General features: G+C 40.9%; 1 protein-coding gene across 2 annotated transcripts in view; it reads left to right on the top strand.

The window, feature by feature from the left end:
• The window catches only part of LOC124074150 (calcium-binding mitochondrial carrier protein Aralar2), a 44,818-nt gene that overhangs the window by 5,370 nt on the left and 16,430 nt on the right, over nt 1-23,018 (top strand). The window contains exons 4-10 of one of the 2 annotated variants that reach the window (XM_046416776.1): nt 1,886-2,001; nt 5,443-5,582; nt 10,338-10,484; nt 12,617-12,755; nt 17,463-17,556; nt 18,569-18,653; nt 21,023-21,107. In XM_046416776.1, coding sequence (XP_046272732.1) covers nt 1,886-2,001; nt 5,443-5,582; nt 10,338-10,484; nt 12,617-12,755; nt 17,463-17,556; nt 18,569-18,653; nt 21,023-21,107 — 806 coding nt within the window. The remainder of the gene's footprint in view (nt 1-1,885; nt 2,002-5,442; nt 5,583-10,337; nt 10,485-12,616; nt 12,756-17,462; nt 17,557-18,568; nt 18,654-21,022; nt 21,108-23,018) is intronic. The other variant, XM_046416778.1, reaches the window with a different exon arrangement.

The following is a 23,018-nucleotide window of genomic DNA, read 5'->3' as shown; positions in this document are numbered from 1 at the left end:
TCAGAGTGTACTATATGTCTGTCACAAAAGATTGATCATTATTGGAGAGTTTGATAATATTCCAGCAGCGTCTGCAGCGATGGCATTGGCTTTGTTTTTAACAGTGGATCTGCGGTCACAGCAGTGTGCCTTTGTGCCCCATTCCACCTACTTGCCATCAGCAGGGCCTGCTCTTAAGAACTACCTGCTTAGTTAATAAAACAATTTGTCAAATTTGAAACAATGACAGCTGATTTGATTTTCCTCTAAGGAGAGCTGCGTGCTCACTTTTATTCCCTCTCCATATTTCTCATAGTTTCTCTGTAGCTCTCCCAGCGTGTCCTTTCTTTTCTGGAACCTATAGATGCCGTCATACCAGTACGCCTTTGGAGTTTTTAATAAAACCAAGTATTAATCTGCATCTTTTGTGTGGACTGTTTTGGCTCTTTTTTTTTCTGGTCACCAATGTTTGATGAGAACATTTTTGCAGACTACATTCAAAAGATTTTGTAGCCTGTAATCTAAACATGTGCTTCAAACTTAATCCGATATTTCTAGTGCTCACCAAGAGTATCTCCTTTTACCTGGTTATTATTTTGATACCCAGTGCTTTTGTCAGTGCACTGCACTTCTCTTTCTCAGTCTGTTGCATGTGTACCTTATTTTTTTATATATTCATTTTATATTTATACATATGTATATAGTATCATATAAGGATGCGCATAAGCACCCACATGCAAACCTGCAACACTCCAAACAAACACCTCTAAATTTCAACAGTACCATAATTAATTACAGCAAACAGGAAAATGTAATCATTGCACCCCCACTCCCCCACCATCTCCATACTCCCCCTTTGGAAATTGAAATAGGTTTAATAGATGGATGCTCGACGACGGCTCATTAGCACTGACCCCTCCTATAATTACCAGAGCCATTTGTGAAATTCATAATGGACTTGTGGCAGCCGCAAACCAGGGCCTAAATAAAGGCTAGACTGTGTGGTCCAGTTCCCCACAGCAGGATTCTCCCATGGGGGCTCTCAGTGGGTCCACACAATAGTAATGTTTATGTTTTTTTGGTTTTTTTTTTTTGGTTTTTTGCTTTTTTGTTCACGGTGTCTGTATGTTACTGTAGAGAGACAGGAGATTAACTAGTGTTTACCGACAAACTTGGAAAGAGTGGAATGGATGTAAAGAGAAAACCAATCTATTGTGTTTCCTTTCAGCTCATAACTTGTGTTTCAGTTTTGATGCAGACAAATCAATTTCCATCACTCAATTTTTTTTCCACCCCGGCTTCTAAACCAAGTAATGTATTACGTTTATATTCAGTGGAATTGCATTTCCTTCAACTGGCTTCTAACTTCCTCCTTGCCTGTCCACTGTCTAATATAAAACTTCATAATTAATTAATTTTTTTTCTGCTGGTGTAAAGTTGGCCTCTCCGTACCAGCTGCCAGCTCAGACTGGGAACACACACTGAGCTTTTTAAAATGTTTTATTTTCTTACTGTCACACTCGACGAGTTTGTGACATTACATATGGAATATTAGACTAGTGGATAAAAGACTGCTTGTATTATGCGCAGCACAGATTGATAGGTTGTCTAAGTGTGCTGGTTTGCCACTGTGTGCCAGTAATTACAATACTTTGTAGTTTAAGGCGGTGTTAAATCAGCCTGTTTTTAAATTCAGTATTCCATTTTATTAGTGTAAGTTAAGCCTTTATTATTTATTATAAGAAAAAATGATTATTAGTGTCTCACATGTGTAGCTGATTTAGTGTTTATACAGGGAACTAGAAACATGAATACCACAGTAATAGATTAACTCAAATGGTAGCTTTTACCAGTCTGTATGGTTCCTTCACGTCCTCCTTCTTTCTACCTTCCACTCCTCTCTCAGGTTGATCTCTTTTCCGGAGTTTGTAGCGTTCGAGTCGGTGATGTGTGCCCCTGACTCCCTCTTCATGGTTGCCTTCCTGCTGTTTGATAAAACAGGCAATGGAGTGATCACTTTTGGTAAGTAGTTCTGCCCCCGATTTACAGGGTTATAAAAAATAATACTGTAGTCAAGTTAGCACAGATGTACCTTCACATCTTTACTGAAGCACTAGCATGTATATGGTTAGTATGTAATGTGCTTTGCAAGAGACCTGGAATTATGTATTGACCGTTGAAAATTAGAACCTCATGAATACTGATGTTACACAAAGAAAATTCTTATAAGAATTAATATTGGTATTGTGGTTTTTATTATGTTTTGTCGTCTACTGATGTTTTCAAAACCTCCATCAATACCACCTCTTGTCTTCTTTATAGATAATTAGAGAAGCCACAAAGCCTCTTAACACAAAAGAAGGTTGTGAGTCAGGAAGATTTTTAACACTTAATAACTGTAATGTTATTATATAACTTGAAATAAAAGTTAATGTATTAGCACTTTGACATTTCACAAAGATAATTCAGCCAATCCTGACAGAGCACGTGTTCCTCTTAAATGCACTACTGAAGAAGTTTTCATACAAACTCCTCTTTTATTTATGTGTGGGTCTGACCTCCACTCATTTGTTTTACAGTATGGTTGCATCCACAAGCAAAAATATGGTTTGTGGTCCAGTATTTTGTCTGTAAAAAAGATAAGGTTAGGATTGGAGGTGGAGAGGGCCGGTGGCAACAGGCAAGGATGGAGATGAAGATGGGGGGAGGGGGTGGGTAGATCTGTGTGTGTGTGTGTGTGTGTGTGCATGATTGGCACCATTACTGTGATGCCTGGAAGCTCCGAGGTGAAAAAGGGAAGACATTTGTACTCGTTGCTTATTTCACATTTGCCTAATTGATTTAAACAAGTCTAATGCCAGCCTTCTGTAGGTGTGCGAGGCGTTAGCACATTAGGCTTGATTTGAAATGCAGTGCACACATTCCGCTCGCAAACAGGGAAGAGTAAGTGAATTTCATTTTAATTGTTGCTGTCGACAGGGTGCAAGATCATTGCGGGTGATTATATATGCACATATGTAAATTTTCATATTTAAAAGGATCAGTTAGAGTGACGTTGTCTTGGTGGCAATTAAAAGGTCTGCTGTTTTTCTGCGTCTCCCAAAGGTTAATGAATATCCCAATGCCTGTGAATTATGAGACTCACATACAAGTGGAAAATTGCATGAAAAACATAACACACATCATGCCATGCACAAACACTGACTAGAGTGTCTGCCACTTGCATTGGGCTAACATTTCACCAAAAGCAAATAACTTGTGACTCAGATTATAGACTTGTCAAAGTTGTTTTATTGTGATACATTACAGAATTCTCCCTTTTTCTCCCCTGCTCCCTTTTCCTCTTTGCCGCTCATTGGATTAAAGAGCCTCACCGAGGTGCAAAATAAAGAACTCCCTTCTTTATTACCCATTAAAAACATTAATAGCTACAGCTTACATTGCATTAAAGGCCCGTTTGTTTTCCCATGCAGTAAATGTCTGTACTCTGATTTCTTTTTATTTCATTTTTCTGTAAAGCTGTTTTTATTTGATAATAACTTGAGTAATTTCTGCTAAGCACAGGCGGCACGGTGCTCTGACTTTTTAGCACTCAAAAAATAAATGCGTAATTTGGTGGAATGTCGACTACATAAAAATTGCAATGCAACACAGCGTATGAAATGCAGTTGCCTCAGCCAGAAAAGACAAAAAAAAAACAAAAAAAAAAACAAAGAGGAATGAGTGTTGACAGGTCTATAAAAGCTGATAATATAAACGGCAGGCTCTGAGGCAGCCTATCCTTTAAAGAGTTAAACGCTGTATATTTATTGCCTCATTAAAGTGTAAAAAAAAACAATGTACAAGCTGTCTTCCTTCAGGAGGTAAGGCTGAGCTGAAGTAAATATCACCTTTCTCTCTCTCTCTCTCTCTTCTTCTCTCCCTTTCTGTCTTTATAAAAAATTGTTTCTTTCCTTCTTTCCTTTCTCCCCTCGTTCAGCGTGGCTTGTTTGGTAATAAGAAACAGGTCGCTCTATTGGTTTGTTTTTGTTTCTTTAGTAAGGCTGTAATTTAGGACTCATGTTCAGTGTCTCTCCACTCCGCTGGCTGTAGAGGCTTAGAGGGTTCAGGCAGAGGAACACGAGTGAGAAGAAAAGGCTTTCCTTCTGAATACAGAGCCTACACAACTCAAACAAGTTCTGCCATGTGTCATTCAAGGCTGATTTAGAGGTGTGGAACTTAAGTCTCAATCAGAGCAGAATTGTGTTCTGGAGATTGACGCTGACATTTTGTCACAAACAGTCACAGCCATTTTTTCGTTTCTTCCCAAAATCAAATAATTACTAATGTTAACCACTAGAGCGGAAACACATGCTTTTTGTTAGGAGCTGACTCACAAGACTGTACCAACAGATTTGAGGTCTTTATTAGTGCGAACTCAAAACTTAAGGCAGAAGAAGTATTTGATAATTGTTTATTATGAAAACATGAACATACAGAAAGGAGACTAGGGAGAGGATTTTAATACTGGTAAAGGCCTTATATATGGCTAAAGTATGCTCATGAGTGTCAGAAGCAGGGTGTAAGCTGTAAAAGCTAAACACAGCTGTTATTGTATTATTGTAAAGGATGTAAATATAAACTGTTTTGTTTTAGCCTTGTTGCTTACTGATTTTTGTTTAAATTGTGTATATTTTGCATGTGTCAACACAGGAAATCAGAGTGTATTTTACTTGAGTGTTTCCAATTCATATGAATTTATACTTTATACTACATTTATACTTTATACACATAATTAATACACAATTTAAAAATTGTGAAATACTGCAAATGTCGTGTGTGTGTGTGTATGGTGTGTTTTGTATAGTTTCTTTAAAGAAAAAGTGTGTACTATATAATAGTTTTTACTTTTGTATATTTTTTACTCAAACTACCTGCATATTTATTTTGCTACCCTTGTGCTGCTGTGACAAAGGACTAATAAAGGCACATCTTATCTTATCTCATTTCAGTTCAATAATGTACTTTTTACTCCTACAGTTATTTAACAGCTTTGCTAATTGATTGTCTTATTAAATACATTGTTACAGTTTAAACTACTGAAGAGTAAATTGTGTGCTTGAAATTGTTTACTTAATGTTACTTACACATTAATGCAAAACAAACAATAATCCAGTTACACAGTAGACAAAGTCACATCGCCTGTTTGTCTGCATAACAAGTATGTTACTTTTGGTGCTTAAGGTACATTTTTCTCACAGTCCTTCTGTACACTTACTTTTTGAATGCAGGACTTGTAATGGAGTATTTTGACACTATTCTGCACTTTAATTACATAAAATACTTTCTCCACCACTGAAAGCAATGCTGGTACACTTGCATAGTGGGTTGTTGTGTCTTATTAGGCTGTCAACAGCAACTTGTCATCATTCATTCACAATTGAAGCAGCTTGTCTTTTTTTTTTTTTTTTTTTGCCATCGCAGAGGATGTGCAGCAGGTTTTCAACCAGACCACCATCCACCAGCACATCCCCTTTAACTGGGACTGTGAGTTCATACGACTGCACTTTGGCACACAGAGGGACCAGCAGCTCAGCTATGGAGAGTTTACCCAGTTTCTCCTGGTAGGTTTCATGTAGATCACCTGCTCTCCTCAAATGCCCTCAATTTCTATGTTTTCAATCGTCACTTCTGCCGTTTTTGTCAGCCTGTCCAAAACACCTTGTCTTAATTCCATTAGCCAGTGATGATCCATGGTAGTCAGTAAAGCTATTTCAACCGATTTATCTGCCTGTACACACTGCCTTATGCTCATTTATTAAGAGGCTGTTTGTGCTATCCTGAGACGCAGTTGCATTGTCACATACTCGCTTGATCTGACTAATGTGTGGTAATACAGACGCACACACAGGTTCGTTCCCCTCTCAAGCACAGCCCTTCATATTGACCAGATTAGTCATTAATGAAACACTGAGGTTATATATTTGGGACATTGTCTGCATTTGTTTTCCATTAGTTGACGTACACCTAGCATTACTCCATTCCACCTACTCTGAACCAGGTAGAGACACAGTTCTACCTCCATAAATAGTATAGCTGGAATATTCCTAGTGTGTTTGTGGTGTGTGGTGCCATTTTCCAATATGATGTCTAGACTTAAATCAGGTCTAAGCAGGGAGAGGTGGGAGAGAAGGCCTGAGCCGTGCCAAGTTTGCATCCACACTCACCATGTATCTGAATGAGCTTTTTATATTACACTTAACTTAGACCAGATGGCTTATACACAGTGGGCAGTAGCGCATGGATATTGGGACATTGTTATATGTTTGAGTGTTGTTGTGTGTGTGTGTGCATATGTGTGCGTGTGTTTGAAGGCAGAATGTGTGCCTATAGATATGCGTGGTTCTATCTATGTGTTTATCTTACCGCTTTACTGTATGTGTGAGCAGTGGCATGCAAGCTTTGTGCATCTGTGTTTATGTCTGTGTTTGTGCTTGTTTTTGTCCTTGTGTGTGTGTGTGTGTGTTTGTGTGTGTATGAGTGCATGAGTGCAAGTCTTGCGGCGTTGTGGCCGGTGGACACTGTACTTTTGCATTGACAGCGTGCCCAGTTCTCTCCCAGTCAGTCACTCAGTGGTTTCTAGCTCCTCACAGCAGCAGGCTTGCAGCCAGCCGCACTCATTGCTCAATATGAGATGCACATTTCCTGCTCTCTGTATTCGATCATTTCTCATAGCTTTTGATTCATACCTTAATAAGGGAGAGAAGAATGTGAATTTCATGTTATTGTAGCATGCCTCTCTCTGTAGGTAAGGGTGAGGGATGTTCAACAGACAACTTATTTAAACTCTAAATATTTTAACCTGAGAGGTCTATGCTATCGTGGGTTCTATTAAAGTTTGTCACAATACTAGGACACATTAATATCACAGTGATATTAATGTGTCTGTGTGTTAGTTACTGCAGTTATACCACTGAGGTACAAGTAAAATTCAGGTATTGGCAGTTTGCTCCTATAGTGTGTTACCAGCTGCTCCACTGATTGATGACAGGGCAATTAGGGCAGGCACAACAACATTTTCTCAATCAGAATTTAAACCTGTGCAATTACTGCACACTTTGTGATTGCGCTACTACCCAGTGTGGTTATAATACTTTTATTAAGAGACAAATCACTCATAAATGTCAGCCAGGAAAAAAAATTCTCAGTTCACAGAGACTTGTGAAACCCAACACTAAACACTTTTCAGTTATTTTTATAATTCCCTACCACCCAACGTACCCCCCAAGAATGTTCCCATCCTTAATCCCCCCCGCCCCCTTCCTGCCGTACATCCATGTGTTTATTGTGTTTGTTTCTTCCATTGTAACCACGCCACTGCCAGATGCTCACAAGATGGGATTATCGGGGAAAACGTTTGCACCGCATATTTCTCACAAGAGCTCTCTTTGGCCAATTACTGTCTTGATGGAAGCCAGAGATTCTCACCAATTACATGCATTTTTCCCGTCTCATACGTGGACGCTGGCCAAGGCTCAGCTCGCACTGTGAGCTTGGTGCTGTCTCTGGCAATGGTATTACCAATGTTCAGAAAAGTGGCACATAGTAGCACCTATTATCAGTCCTGGCAAATAAAAAGGCTCAAATTACATGGAAGGGACACCACATGTCCCACTTCTTCCTTAAGCGCTTGAAAAAAGCGAATAGTTGGCATTGCGCGGATTTTAAAAGTCCAGATTATATGTTTGACTCGCCCAAGAATCAGTGGGCAGGCCTTAGCCTCACTGTGCAGAGGACTCACTGGCACACATGTAAATAGCAGAAACTTAAGATTCTCCTTGCAATAACTTAAGCCTTGTGTTGATGAGAAGCACAGATTGGGAAGAGAGAGAAACAGTCCTGCTCATACCTATTGTTTAAGTTTTGAAGAGAGTGTGGGAACCACAGTTGTTGAAAACAAACTGAGGCGGCTTGTCATGTGTTTTTATTCTCGTCCAAGGACAATTAACGCCACTGCAAATGCCTCAGAGGTTGTTGGTTGTCTTGAGCCCCCAACTTCATGTCTCTTGCCTCTCTCACTCCCCTCCCAAATAAAAACCATATCCCTGCAACACTCATACAGTTGCAACAAGTTAAGGTTTTAAGAGACTGAGACTATAAACTGCTCCATACCCTGGACCACAGTTGTTTTGTTGCTCTGTGTGGTTTGTGTGTGTGGCTTTTCAGATGCTTGTCCAGAGAAACAGGGTCTAATTTTCTTTTTTTCATTCACAGATGGACACAAACACACAGATAAATGCTTACCCATATGCGCATGCATACACAGTCATGCGTGCAGGATGCTGTCCTCTTCTTCACGTTCCTTTTTTTTTGTTTTGGCTTTAAATATCCTCCCTTTCCTCTTCCCAGTTTATTTCACACCAAAGTGTTTTGACCTACTCACAACCGACCGGAGAAGTGAGTCACGACACTTGGGATGCTGACACCAAAATATCTCACCTTATTTACTTTGAGAGTGTTTACGTGTGTCAATCTTTCTTCGTTTCCTTGCCTTCCCTTCACTTACATACTCTCCGGAGTCCCTGCTGTGCTCATAGGTGATACTGACACATGACTGCTACATTTGCTGTTTTTGCAAATCTGGCTCTTTTGTTGCAATGTCTATTCTTACTCCCCTTCGGTCTCCACTCAGCTTTGTGTAAATGTCACTCTTTCTCAGTCGTTTCTCTCAGGCGCTGCAAATTTAGTTCGATCAGTTATGCTGTCAGTGAAATATCACTCAAATTCAGCATAACAATAAGTCATAGCCTCATAGGGTTTTGTGTTGTGGTAATACCACTTTTTTGAGTTCCTTTTAAGATCTGAATCAATCAGTTGAATAATGCCATTGCATGTTCACGATTTAATCAGTCCCCCTTCAGCAATTTTTGTCTGATGTGTGTGGCTTGAAAAAGAATGTCCATTCTTCTTGGACAAATTGATAATCATTTATTTTGAACTGAATTACTAACTTATTGTACTATTAAACTGCTAGCCAGTACTTACTTTAAGATATATCATTTTAAAACATTCAGCATTTACACAGAATTGTGACATGTTTCCATTCTTTCTACATGTTCCTATTAGGCATAATCTTTTTTAGTTTCAGATATTTAAGGGACTCTGTATGTGACAAATTAACTTAATGTTTAAGTCAAACAGTTAAAATATAATAGCATAGAAATAATAGAATTTATTTTCAATTAATCTGTTCAATATTTTCCAGATTAATCAGTTACTCTATAAGATATCAGAAAACAGTGCAAAATACCCCTTAATGATTTAACATCATGCAAGTAGACAAATTCAGAAAGCTTTTTTTTACCCAATCAATAGTCCAAAACCCACAGATATTCAGTTAACTATCACATAACTAAAACACTGAAGCAATGGTGCGATATTTTTTTTCACTTTATTTTATTTTTTATTTTTTTTAAGATGAATCAATCATCAAAATTGTTGCAGATTTATTTTCTGTTTCAGTTGAGAAAACATTTGATTCAGTTGATATGTTACTTAAAAGTAACTAAGCTTGAGTTGGTCATTGAGGCTGTTGGTATTGTGTCACCATATGAGAGAAACCTCGTGAATAAAAATATACCAGCCTCATGACTTTTTGACCTAAAGACCACGGTACACTGCACGTGAGTCAACAGCCAAACCAACTAGCTTATGGCTGTATTTCACAATGACTGTGTGTAGACTGTGAGTATTATTGTTCTGATATTCCTGTCTTGGGCTGTAATTGAGTTTCTTGTCATAAGACAGAGGGGACACCGGTGACAGCGGTTTGTTTACAACCTCTCTCTGTAGACTTGTGGTTGCAGGTACTGATAATGGCTGCTAATTTCAAAGGCCTTGTGGGATCTGTCCCCACCGCAGCCGGCTTTTGTCCCCGTGGACCTTTTGTGCATATGTGTGCGCTAGAAGAGAGACAAAGTGAGCAGTTGGGTGATTATCTGTCTTGCTTGTGTGCATGCATCTGTTTGTGTGTGTGGAAGTTTGTCCGTCAAGTGGGTTTAATGGGGATTTGGGGAGGGTGTGAAAAGCCCAAGCGACGCCTCACAGTAGGCAAACCGCTGTTGGGAGAGGAGACGAGAGAAAAGACTGGCCAAACACTGGCTCCCTCATAACGGAGAGGGAGAAATGGCCTCAGATGGCCTATCAAATCAAACGTAGTGCTTTTATGCATTATGTGTTGATATGAGTGAATAGACATGGATTTTAATTTAAAAAGGCAACTTAAAGAGGCGTATTACCTGCATACGTGTACAATAATATGCATCTACTGTATGAAGTGACACCTAAATTTCCCTCCTCTCTTCCACTCCTTTCCACAGGAGATGCAGCTGGAACATGCGCGGCAGGCTTTTATACAGCGGGACCAAGCCCACAGCGGCTCCGTGTCAGCCCTGGACTTCAGGGACATCATGGTCACCATCCGCCCTCACATGCTCACACCCTTTGTGGAGGAATGCCTCGTGGCGGTGGGTTTTCCTTTTTGGCTCAGCGGTTCTCTCTTCCATTTGTTTTACTGTTGTCCACAAGAGCCCAAATCAGGCTGGTTAAAAAATAGGTCAGTCACCGCTGTACACCTGGGAGTTATGGTGCTGTGTCATTATATGTTAAGAAAATAAAGGTACAAATTGGGTGTTCTTTATTTAGCTAAATGACAAATTGTGGTCCTATAAGATTTAATTTCACATTTTAGCTGTAATTTTTGCAGTTGAAATTTACAGCTGTATTCATCGTGTGTTAGGGCTGCTGTAATACAGTAAAGCATGTGTATATTTAACAAAATATAATATAACATATGTATATAATATGTTTAAGGTGTTGAATTTTAAGATGTTGCATACTTTGAAATTTTAGCAATGCTTTATAAGCTATGTTTGCTACCGATTTAGTTAATAATGGCAGGTAGGAACACTAGCAACCTAAAATTACTCTATTGTCCGTAAATGAGTTGAAGGCAAGACTGTTTTCTTTCTTATCTTCTTATCTTCTTTCTTTTCTTTTTTTCTCCTCCCTGTGTTCGCTTCTTTCTCTCGCACCGCCACAGCCAAACACCGTGGCTTTTCTCTTTTCCTCTAGCTATCCATCTCTCATACCTTCTTCTTCTTCTTCCTCTTTACTTTTTCTGTCACCTCTCATCCTTTCTCCTCCCCCCTCCCTTCATTTGTTTCTCCCTCTTTCTCTCAGTCCCCCCCCCCCCCCCCCCCCAACCGTGTCTCTGTCTCTCTCCCAACATGTCATTAAGTCTAACCTCTCTGGCAGTGCCAAAGCCAAGCAGGCCAGCTGAATGGGAAGATAGAGACAGAGATAGATGGCGAGTGGGGCTTTACAGTCCATCATCTTTGCCTGTGTGTTTGTGTGTGAGCAGCTGTGCGCGTGTACTCTATTTGTTTTGAACGCTGAGATGTTTGTCTTTTTTGTGTCTTGTCTTTTCTTTATGTGTGTCAGTGTTTTTGTTTCGCGTGTGTGCGTCTCGTGTCTGTGTCCATGTCTTGCCCCATTTCATAAACACCTTGTAGACTCTGTCATTTTGTCTGCTGTGTTTACCTCACCGACCAGACATTTTGGTGTGCTGTTAGTAAACTCTCTCTCTCTCTCTCTCTCTCACACACACACACAAGCACGCATATATCAAAACCCCCATAAACACTGCAGACACATTAAAGTTGATATTATGCCAGAACAGAAACAGCGAAACAACAGCAACCTTTATTTCACTCACCAAACATGGTAAAAGATGAACGCCACACTCTTTTCACCCAAATGTTGTTCTCCTCTCACCCTCTGTCAAAGACTCTGTGTTGGATTTGGTGGGAAGATCCATGTCTATATGCTCATAAGATATGACCAGATACAAAAGTGTCTCTCTGGTAGGGCAGTCTCACCCAAGCTCCACTCCTTGTTGCAAACACAGCGAGCTGCAAGCAACCTTCCTGAATGTGTCTGTAAAGCAAACAGTGCCATCTAGTGAAAGCAAGAAACTCCAAATTTTACGTTGCCTCAACCCACAGCACTAGTTAAGAGCAGCAAAGCTTCATGACTCATCTGATACTCTGGCCTAAACTACCCAAACCAGGCAACAGCATTTATGAAAGGTACTCAGACACTCATTTCTAAAGAGACAGAAGTTAGAATTGCTTCTCTAAGAGTTCTAAGAGCCTGATTTGATAAAGATGGGATGCTGGTTCACATAAAAGAGTTTGCACACAGTCTGGAATGTCCTCAAGAGCACAGTGTCTATTTTTATTCCCTTACCTTTTTTCTATTTTCTGTTTACCACTTCCTCCACCTCATAAAGAGAGTTAATTAAACTCCCTGAGAGTGTTCATTGGGCGATGGAAAAAGTAGTGGTTGAAATAGGTTTACTTCTCCCCGTGGAGCAATGGTAAAGAGGAACGCTGGGGATTAACCACTGGCGGTGGATTTCCTCTTGACGTGTGATGTTATAGCATGTTTCCTCTGTTTGTGTGTACACATAATCATTTTACCTACATTCACCTATCAAGAATCTACTCTGATTGAAGTGTATTGTGATTGTGTTTGTTTGTGTGGGTTATTTTAAGACTTTATTCGGTGTTAAAATACTTGTCTCGTCTTTGCCCAGGTTGCGGGTGGCAGCACATCTCACCAAGTCAGCTTCTCATACTTCAACGGTTTCAACTCGCTCCTCAACAACATGGAGCTGATCAGAAAAATCTACAGCACCCTGGCTGGCCACCGCCGAGATGTTGAAGTCACCAAAGGTAAAAAAAAACCACAAAACACAATAACTCCAAAATGAACTTTTATTAAGACAGGCCAAAATGCAGTGGAAGGCATCATACCGTACAATCAATCACAAAACAAATTCAAGAGTGCACTGTATGTGCTCAGATGCTCAAACTGTTATAGTCCTGTGCTGCGGGCAGTATTGAAGTGTGTTTTCCAGATAATGTATTTATGCTTGTGTGTGTTGAGGGGAGGGTGGAAACTTGTTTTTGTTTGGTTTTCTTCTTTCCCAGTGGCATTTAAATGGACATGCTGGATCCGACCCAGCACACGTACTGCATGTCCACAGTCCCTGATGGAGCCTGTCTTGTCTATTAGACATCCTGGCACTTATCTGAGGAATACTGCATTTGTCCTGGGGTGTTTTTGGTTGATAATGAGATAGTCTTCAAAAATGAGCGAGGCTTGCTTTGTCAAAGTCATGCACTCACTTTTTTCATTATATGATTAAAACCTATTTATAAGCTTTTTCTTAATTCTGAAATCATCTAAGTTACTGTAGAAAAAAAGATGTAAAACTACAAGGTGATGAAATGAGGTATTCTTATTGGTTGGTCCAACAGTCTTTGTCTTTTTCAGCCATTTTCTCTGTGTCTCTCTGTCTCCCATGGTTAGTTTCTTTCAATCCTTATCTGTCTCACTTGCTTGCCCCACTTGTTGTCTCTCATTCTTTTCCTCAGCACTTGGCAGGAAGCCTAGTTAGCTTTCTTTTTCTGTCTACCTTTCTTTCTGACTCCCTCTCTCCCACTCCGTCGTTAAGAACCCATTCTGATCTCGTTCCACGTGGCCCAAGGCCATCAGTGTAGCTGTATGATGCTATCTGAAGCCTTATCAGGGGTGTGGACCGATCCAGACCAAGAGCCCATGTGCTCCCCAGGCTGTTCCCACCATGGGTACACCAAGACCGGGCTTGGCTTGACCCATGGTGGCCCATAGCCAGCCAGACCTCTACAGCCACCACCCATCCACCCTCCATTCCCTGAATCATTAGGACCTCCTTGGGGACTGCAAGTGCTCGGCTCAGTGTACTACTGGCTGGCCGACAGGCACACACTGTACACACACCCGCATGTATTAAGTGTGTGTGTATTTTGCAACACGCCACTTCAAGTATTTCTCACATACACACAAACATTCAGATACAGTAACACAGCCAAGCGTGATTGATTCCGTATGTGCTACAAGGCCACTGTTTTTGCCTTGGGGAAGCCATTACAGTGCTTAACGCCTACACAAAAGGGAGTGCACACATGTGTGAGTGTCTGTGTGACTACATGCACACAAAGAGAACACACGTTTTATTGAGCCAGCAGTGGCAAATCATGGCTGTGTATGTTTGCGAACAGGTTAAAATCAGGTGTATGCTGATGAAGTATATGTGTACAGAATACTGTTAATGCATCTTTACTAGACAGTGCCAGAACTGATAATATGTGCGCCAGTTTACTTCTGAAAGTCCTTGGAAATGACACCAATGATTGTTCCAAAATGTGATCAGGTTCTTGCCAGTAGGGTTTCGTAAAAATGTCAGAATCTCTGGTTTTTTCACATCATTTATTTTGGTGATATGGCTCCAGGGATGTCAGTGTCAGTCAGTCAGTGCACTGCTTTGGCACCTAAGTATCTCAGTAAATATTGGTTTGATTGCCATGAAATTTTGTAAAGATGCACATGATCCCCTGAAGATGAAGCTTGTTGACTTTGTTGTGCCCCCAACTTTTTGTTTAGTGGCCTCATGACATTTATGATTTTAAATCAGATTTCTAAACAACTATTGGATGAATTGCCATAAACATCTTTTATGATGACCTTTCACTAAGGTTTATCATTATGAGCATTGAGCTCAAAGCACAGCTGTGCCCAAATGCACCCCCTCAGATCTGCTAGTGTGGCTGTAGACTGCTGTTATTATTCCTCCTCTTTTTTTAATCCATTTGAAATGCGCTTTGTAATTGTTTTTAAAAGTGCTGTATAAATAACAATTATTATTATAATTCTTTGAGCAGGCCTCCATTAGGCACTCATTAACAACAGAGCACCAACTGCCTTAACAAAGGATGGAAGGAAGAGTTTAATTTGAATAACTCTGTAATATTTAGCTGTGTAAACGCTCTCAGTCTAAGATTGCTGGTAAGTGTCTGTCCTAAAATGTCAGTAGCTATGTCCAGCTGTGCTCATCAGTTTATTACAATGAACGATAGACCACTTCACAGAGAAGCAGGTAATTATAAAATGTGTACAGAGGTCAGCCAGGTGTGTGTATGTATGTGCGCGTATAGTAGTGGCTACAGGCTAGACAGGTTATCAGCATTATGATCTGTGATTTCCCAGGCAGAACTCTGTCTGTGTCTGACTGTGTGTGTGAGTTTATGTTTGAGTAAGTATGCTCTCTCACATGCCTGTGAGCATTAACCTCATGTACCCATGGATTTGTGCGTGCATATATGTATGTGTGTGTGTGTGTGTGTGTGTGTGTGTGTGTGAGAAAGAGAGCATGCCTCAGGGGTAAGCTGAGCCTCGGCGGGGTGAATGGCTTCAGTGTAGGGCGACTTTGTCACAACCCTAGCCTGCTGCTCTTTGAATAAAGCAGGTCAAACAATGCTGACTCCTCCACTGTAAGCCAGCCTACAGTCAACCTGTTCATTATTTCATAAACAATAGACCAGGTCTTAAGTTACAGCATGCTAAAGCTGCCTCAGAGGAACTCTTGAGGTCCGTAACCTACCGTGGCCATATTTTCTATCATATTTTCTTATGATAAATTCACCAAGCTTTTACATGTCTCACTTGAAAGCTACAGCCAAGGCACAAAAGGTAACTGGTGTGATTGACAGAGCTTTAGGGGAGAACTACCGTAAAACAGTGGGAAATTCAAAACCGGTACTGACAACAGATCCTGCATGCCAGGACTAACTTTATCAGTTTAATTTTCACATTCCTTTATGTGTATATTCCTCAACAGTGACAGGAGGAAAAATAACATAAACAAATGCAGCATTTTACCAAGGAGTATGAACCTGTGTTCAATATCTAATTTCCCATCTCTTTGTATGTAGATAAAAAAATGTCCACGACTGCAAGTCAGAAGTCGTCTTTTTATGAGTCGTCAAAAATTAGTCAACGAAACACATAAAGTAACACACTAACTGACACTTACTGTGAGGCAGGGTGTGGGAAAATGGAAACAACCAAAAATGAAAACATGTTGAATTAAAGGTACAGCACACACAAAACACCTTGTTGAATGCACAAACAATAAATCTAACTGTGTATTGCAGTTCTTATTGCACATCATAATTGCAGTAATTGTACAAATGAACACTTAATCATATTATGTTGGTGCATTGTATTTAACATAATATCAGTTGATGATCTGAGTCTATGATGCAGTATCATGAATGCTTATAAAAGAATAAAAGAGATGTCAGTCACAGGAAACTGCTCTTGTTTGTGATAACAGATTATGGCTTTAGGTGATTCATTCAGCTCAGCTCTGCATATTCTGACTCATTTTCATGTTGTGATGGCAGTGTGTAATAGATCACTCATTAATGAAAATACAGCATGACAAAGTAAACTGCAGAAAGGCATTAAAACCAGTATGTGGTGCTTTTCTGACAAGTTGTTGTCATATGGACTGTGAAAATGGCGTTCAGACTTGTTTATTTCAGGCAGGATTCACTTTGCTGCTGTATACCAAAGCCCTGACAAACCATCTTAAGTGGATGAAGGCACTGCCATGTTTCTTGGCCATGGATAAATAATACCTTCAACATATAGTAATTGGATTTATTGGTGGAACATGGCATATTTTTTCGTGGTTCTAAAGCAGTACACCCTATTCATCCTAGCTTGAAAGCTGCTTTCAAAAAACGAACTGCCGATGCTTTTATAACTGTCCAGAGAGGTGTGTCTGCATACTATGCAGTAGGTCAGACATGTTCTCAGTGGATCCACTGAAACTGTCACTTGTTCTGTTTGTAATTTCGGAGTTTAAAATCTCACCCAAGGAGTTGAAAGTATTCAGTTTCGTGACATCTAGATTGCTTTGCTCTTTGCTGATGATGTACGTCTGCTCCAACAGGCCCTGAACTCCAACATGCATTGGGGCACTTTGCAGCCACCTGTGCACTTGTGGGAAATATTTTGGCAGTACATCTACATTTTAGGTTGTAAAATGACCAGTTGTGCACCTTGAGATAATGAGCTGCCGATATGAAGGTATGTATAAAGCATGAGATTAACTACCAGACTGGTGCCCTGTCTGCAGTCTCATTGATGACCTGGAAACTGAGCCTGAAACTGACGCTCTGGAGATACCTGTTGATCTATGTTGCTATATGAGTGATCATGAACTGTGAGTTGGTATCTGAAGCTCAGAAATTCAGATGGTGGTCAGAGATTGTGGCTTGTTTATGTTGAAAGGAGGCCATTTAGGTTGTTCAGGCATCTGATGATTCTCAACTGTGTGCCTCACTGTGGAGGTCTCCACACTCGGAACACAGTGGAATCATACATATACCATACATGTACATACACCTGTCTTGAGAATACTTCTGGATCCCTCAGGTTCGGGCGAGGGGATGTAGCTGCTGAGAAACTGTAGAAATGCCTGAATCCTGATTCTGTAGGTATGGTTCTCATCATTTTAGTAAAAACTAAACAAAAATCTTTCTTTGTAGAGGAGTTCATTGTGGCAGCTCAGAGGTTTGGCCAGGTGACACCCATGGAGGTTGACATACTCTTTCAGCTGTCTGATCTGTCAGAGCCCCGTGGGTAAGACACACACACACACAGAGTTGTGTTTCCACATAAAAATCACTCTAGCTTTGATTTAATGCTTGTGGATAATGTGATCTCTGGGGAAATGATCATCAGGCAGTAATGGAGGAGTAACACAACTGAACTGATACCTAACTCATTAATTCTTTTTTTCTCAGTCAGGAAGCTGTGCAGAGTAAGTCTATGCCACACTTGCCCACCAAAGTGCACCTTCAGCCTCAAGCTCTTTTTTCCCTCTTAAATTTCTCTGCTAAGGATCAGAAGAATCAAACATGACTACATCAGTGCTAGAGAATCATCTTTCAGTCCAGAACCAATTTAAACTCAAAGAATCTTAAATAGAAAAAAGGGGGGAAAAGCAGCAATTCCAGTCCCTATGAGGTATCTGTGGCAGACAACAACTGTATGTGCCTCACATTCCCCCACTTCCTTTGCGTCTGCCCCACAACTCGACCAGTGCGCTCATAATTTCTAACCCCGGCCTGAGACACCACCTGATTATTATTTCTGGGCAATGGGATACTTTAATAGCTCTCTCCACTCCTCTTGATTGGAGATGTGGGAGATAATAGCCCCAATATTCAGAGGAGAGGGGTGTGGGGGGAAGATTTGGCGTTCCCCGTTCCCTTAGCCTGGGAAATCTGGGACCATCACAGAGATGCAATGGAAAGACTCAGAAAGGCAGTAGTACACATCCAAAGGTTAAACATCTTTGTTTTACTTGGATGTAGGAATACAACAGTGGGAGTTTTCAGTTCCTATAGATTTTTTGTCTCACTCAGACATGCCAAGCACAGGTCTGGATTTTTGAATGCCATTATTTTCATATAAAATGATGGCAAAGTATCTGTAAACTTTGAGTAACTTCAGCCTGACAGACGGCACTTTCAAAGGTCAGGGACTGACCTGTGATGAATTGATGAAATATTATAATCCTCTGAGAGTTTTTACAACAGTTGAAAGTTACTTGAAACCTCTCACGCTCTACATTTTCTCTCTTCATCAGGCGTGTTGGTTTAGTGGACATTGAGAACATTGCTCCGCTGGAGGAAGGCGCCTTGCCCTACAACTTGGCTGAGGTCCAGAGACAGGTACAGATTATGAAGACTTGTTGATGTGTTTGGTTTCCTCTTCCACACTGGCAGCTCTTTCTTGTCTCAGCACATTCTCTGGGGCTAGATGTCACCATGCAGATGGCTAAGACTTAGCAAATCATAAGTAATGATAATATCTCCTGTAATCTGATGTTACTCCATTAATTACTCCCTTAAAACAAAACTAAGAATCGCACAATTGAGTCACTGAGACTTCCATTTAGAGTTTGGTGTAAGTGAAAGAAAAACATACACAATCCAAGCTTTGTCAGACATAAAGTGGAAAGATTGTCCTCAAAATGCCAGTTGGCCAGTATTCATCAGTCCTGCTCATTTTCAAAAGTTCATGCCAAGGTTCAACTTGAGAGTTTCTTGAGAGAAAACACCACTAGACCTCTCTGACATGTGACTGATATCTTAAAAAACAAAGACCCCTCAAACTTACAAATCCTGGGAAATAATGACAAGCAGAGCCATCCTGGAGACCTGATGAACCTCAAAAATCCTTTGGTTTGCAAATAATAGACACAAAGAAACTTTGCAGCAGCAAACAAGAGCAATTTGTATTTGTTAAGAGGAGGAAGGACGTATGGACGGGCAGACAGAGGAGCAGAGGGCTGTTTTCCTTTTCGGGCCTGTTTGGTCAGAGTTGTGTTGCCTGGTGGGTTCCAGCACTACAGTGAAGGCTTGGTCAGGCCGTATTGGAGCAGGCGGGGGCCAAAGGGGAGAAAGCAAAGGGGCCCAGCACTACACAGACGCCAGTCCCACCACAATGAGCCACTTTAGGCCCATGTGGTTTGGCCTCGGGGGCTGGCCGCCAGCTAGCTGGAGCTCTCTCTCATCTTTTGCTAGTTCTCTTCCATTTTTGTTTTGATCTACTTCTCCCTCTCTCTTTCTCTCTTAGTTCTGTGCATGTTTGTTGGTTCGCCTTTTTGCTCTTTATGTCCTGTTAACTTGTTCCCTCTTACTCCCTCAAACATCGTGACAGACAGAGCTGAGGAGGATGGCAGAAGTAGAGGAGGTTGTGTTTAAAGGAGATATTTTAGCAGGAAAAAAAATCTGGATGAATTGTGTGTGTGTGTGTGGGGGGGTCATTCTGAGAGGGAGACCTGTTCTCCCAGAGTCTCCCATCCCCCTCACACACACACGTGTGCATATGTGCTCACAACAATCCACTCTGCCTCTCCCCAGGGTTGATAGGCCACGCCTGGGCAGGGCAGACAAGACAACAGGTACCTCAGGTGGAGTGGTGGCGAATGTTACTGTGTGGCTACTGCTGACTACTAACACACTTCTACTCTGTGAATAGTCTGGTGATGGTCACAAGGGTGCACTAAGATGACTTTGATCCCAGATTTATTTTACTTACAAACAGACCAGATCACCGAGGCATGGAGAAGTGAAAATGAACGTTATTGAATATTTTAACATTTCAGTTTATCTGTTGTTCAGCGTGAGAATGGCAGTATGTATGTGCATTTCAAGGAAGTCATTAGGAATAAACTGTAAAGGGAAGGCTTTTTTCATGTATGTTAAATCATAACTTGTGTTTCTGTGTGATAAGAAATATTGAAATATTTAAAATATCAAAATCTAGAATAGCTTAATTTGTTATATATTTTTTAACTCTGATGCAAGACGTGCACACATATCTGCTGCTGTAGCATATTAGACCCCCTGAAAATTCTTTCACAGTAGCTTCTACTCCCAAAGTTTACTAACTCTGCATTTTAAATTCCTTCCATCTACCACCTGATCACTTGTTCAGGGCTTTGTGTTGCTTCCACCAGTTAATTTTATCTAGTGCTAAAATGATTCGCCTGTTAGCTGATTAGTCAATCAACAAGGAGATAAGCTGACAATTTTCCTAATTACTTACTTCTTAAGTAAAAAATGACAAAGATGATGGACTTTTTTAATAATTCTAACATTTTATAGTCCAAAGATTTAATCAGTTAATTAAATGGTCACATCATCACATTAATTGGTAAGGAAAACAACCATTAGCTGCAACTCTGATTTCATCCTTATATTTTATTACTGGTGTCACCAATAAATATTGAATGTCTCTGCTGCACGTTAATATGTTTTTGTATTCTGTGAATTCCTTCTGAATTTAAAAATATTTACTTACATGTATATTCAACTGGTATGCATCAGTTGTAGCGAAGTGATAGATATAATAGCCTGTAATTGAACTTGCAGGGTGGTGGTAATAGATCTGTGACATGCAACGTTTTTAATGTGAATCAGTACTGAGGCCTGGATTTGTGTCTCTCTCTCCAGCTGCTCTGTCTAACAGTCTGAATTTGTTGTGTTTCACTCACTAATGTCTTCATTGTTTTTTTTCCCATTGTTGTGAGCAGCAGTTGGGCAGTGATGGCTCCCGCCCCATCCTCATTCAGGTGGCAGAGTCGGCCTACAGGTTCACCCTTGGCTCAGTGGCAGGGGGTAAGAGTCATGTCCCATTGGCTCTCTGCATACCTTCACTCCCTCCACCCACCCTCCCACCCACCAACCTACCTGCTTGTGTGCCTACCTGCCCCCCCACGCCCCCACCCCCGCCCCCGCCCTCTGCTGTCCTCATAAGAAAAGGGTGAGAGAGATGGAGGACAATGGCCCCTCTATTGCCCCTTCTCTTGCTCACAGGAGCAACAGTTGCTCCCCTGCTTAAAGAGAAGTGCTCCCTGTCCTTCTCACTCAGTCTCTGTCTGTCTCTTTCCCGCTCTTTACCATCTCCTTGTCTCACTCTGTCCTGCCTCTCTCCTCTCTGCGTGCCATGGGAAAACCCATGAAAGTGGCTTCTTTTGTACCTGTGTGAGTGATCAGAAGAGGGAGGATGAGGGTGGGGGTGAAGGGTGGTTCCTGGGCCTTGTGTTTGCCTTCAGACTCCCCACTGTTTTTCTGCTCCTCCTCCTCCTCCTCCCTTCCTTCATTCCTCCCTTCTCCTCCTCCTTCCATCCCAAGGGAGACAGCTTAATAAGGAGGTATGGGTTTGCCATCCCTTCTCCTCTCTCGTCCTCTCTCTAATTAAGTCTGTCGCCTTGGGTCGGTTCTTTTTGTTTGTGTCCATCTGACAGGCTGAAGACACTCAGACTCATAGCACTTCAGCATTTTTCTTAACATTAACCCCACAGACTTCCCCTTCCTCCTCCACCTTTATCCTCTTCTTCCTTTTAAAGGGTCACTTCACCCAAATCCCAGAGACATATTTGCTCACCTCTCTCAAACGGTGTTCAGCAAAACAGGTAGTTTTTATGAGGTTTATTTCAGCTCCAACAGGAATTACAAAACTCTTAATCGTACCAACTTGTCAGAAATTGGTAGTTTTGACCTGATGAATGTCACCCGCTCATGAATAGTTGCGTGTTCGCGAGATTTGCTTCATTCGCACAAATGTTATAATATATGTATAATATATAATGTTAAAGAGTAAAAATCAGCGGCGGCGGAAAATCAGCAGGCGAAAGTGGAGCAGAGTTGGCAGTGTCAGTCGTGTTAGGAGACCCGAAACAATTAGGACATGTTGATACAGTTTCCAGTAAGGTGTTATCAGAGTAGAGCTGTGACAGGAATAAAGAGAGAAAGATTTGACATGATGTCACAGAGCTGGAGGAGAGAATAACTAACAGTAGGTGTCAGGTTTAGGAGTGAGAGAATATTCCTAAAAACTGCATAATTGCAAATCTGCTTTGGCAAGTTGCCTTGCCAAAATATGCCATTATATCCCCCCACCCCTGACTTCCCTCAGGACAAAAACGTGAGTTCAGCCTAATGGAGACATGGCAGCAGACAGAACTGGTGCCATGCTGTATCTGTATCTAAGAAAAAAGTCCAAGTGCAAGAAAATAGGTGGATACAACAGATTCTTTTAAATCATTTTAAGAAATCTATTCACAAACTTGTTCTTGTATAAATCAACCAACCTTAGACGGAGAGTGTGATGCAGATGCTGGTTAAGACAAGGAGAGGACAGTGTTGGCACGGTCATAACAGTAAACCGCTTACAGAAGTATTTCACTGCTGGAAAGATTTACATAAAACTGACTTATTTATGTTAAATGTTTGTTCAAAGTTTGAAAGCCTACAACAACCAGAATGCACTGGTTCAGGTGGGTAATGTACTGTGAGTTGGGTGGTACTTTGTTTTTGCTTGTCCAGTTTGAAGCAGGCATTAAATAGCAACCTTGTCATTAACTTTCTTGTTAACATTATGGCTTAACTAAACTAAAATATGTTTCTGAAGACATTTGATCTGAGATTGTGAGACACCACCCTCTCTCTGTCTCTTGATCTGATTTCTGTATGGGCATACAAAAAATGTGGAAATTCAATCTGTAGTTCAAAACAACTGCCTGATTG

This window comes from Scatophagus argus, chromosome 17 (genome assembly GCF_020382885.2).
Source record: "Scatophagus argus isolate fScaArg1 chromosome 17, fScaArg1.pri, whole genome shotgun sequence".
NCBI classification, from domain to species: Eukaryota; Metazoa; Chordata; class Actinopteri; family Scatophagidae; genus Scatophagus; species Scatophagus argus.
Note: the sequence above shows the minus strand (reverse complement) of the source record. Positions and strands in the feature narration are given on the sequence as shown.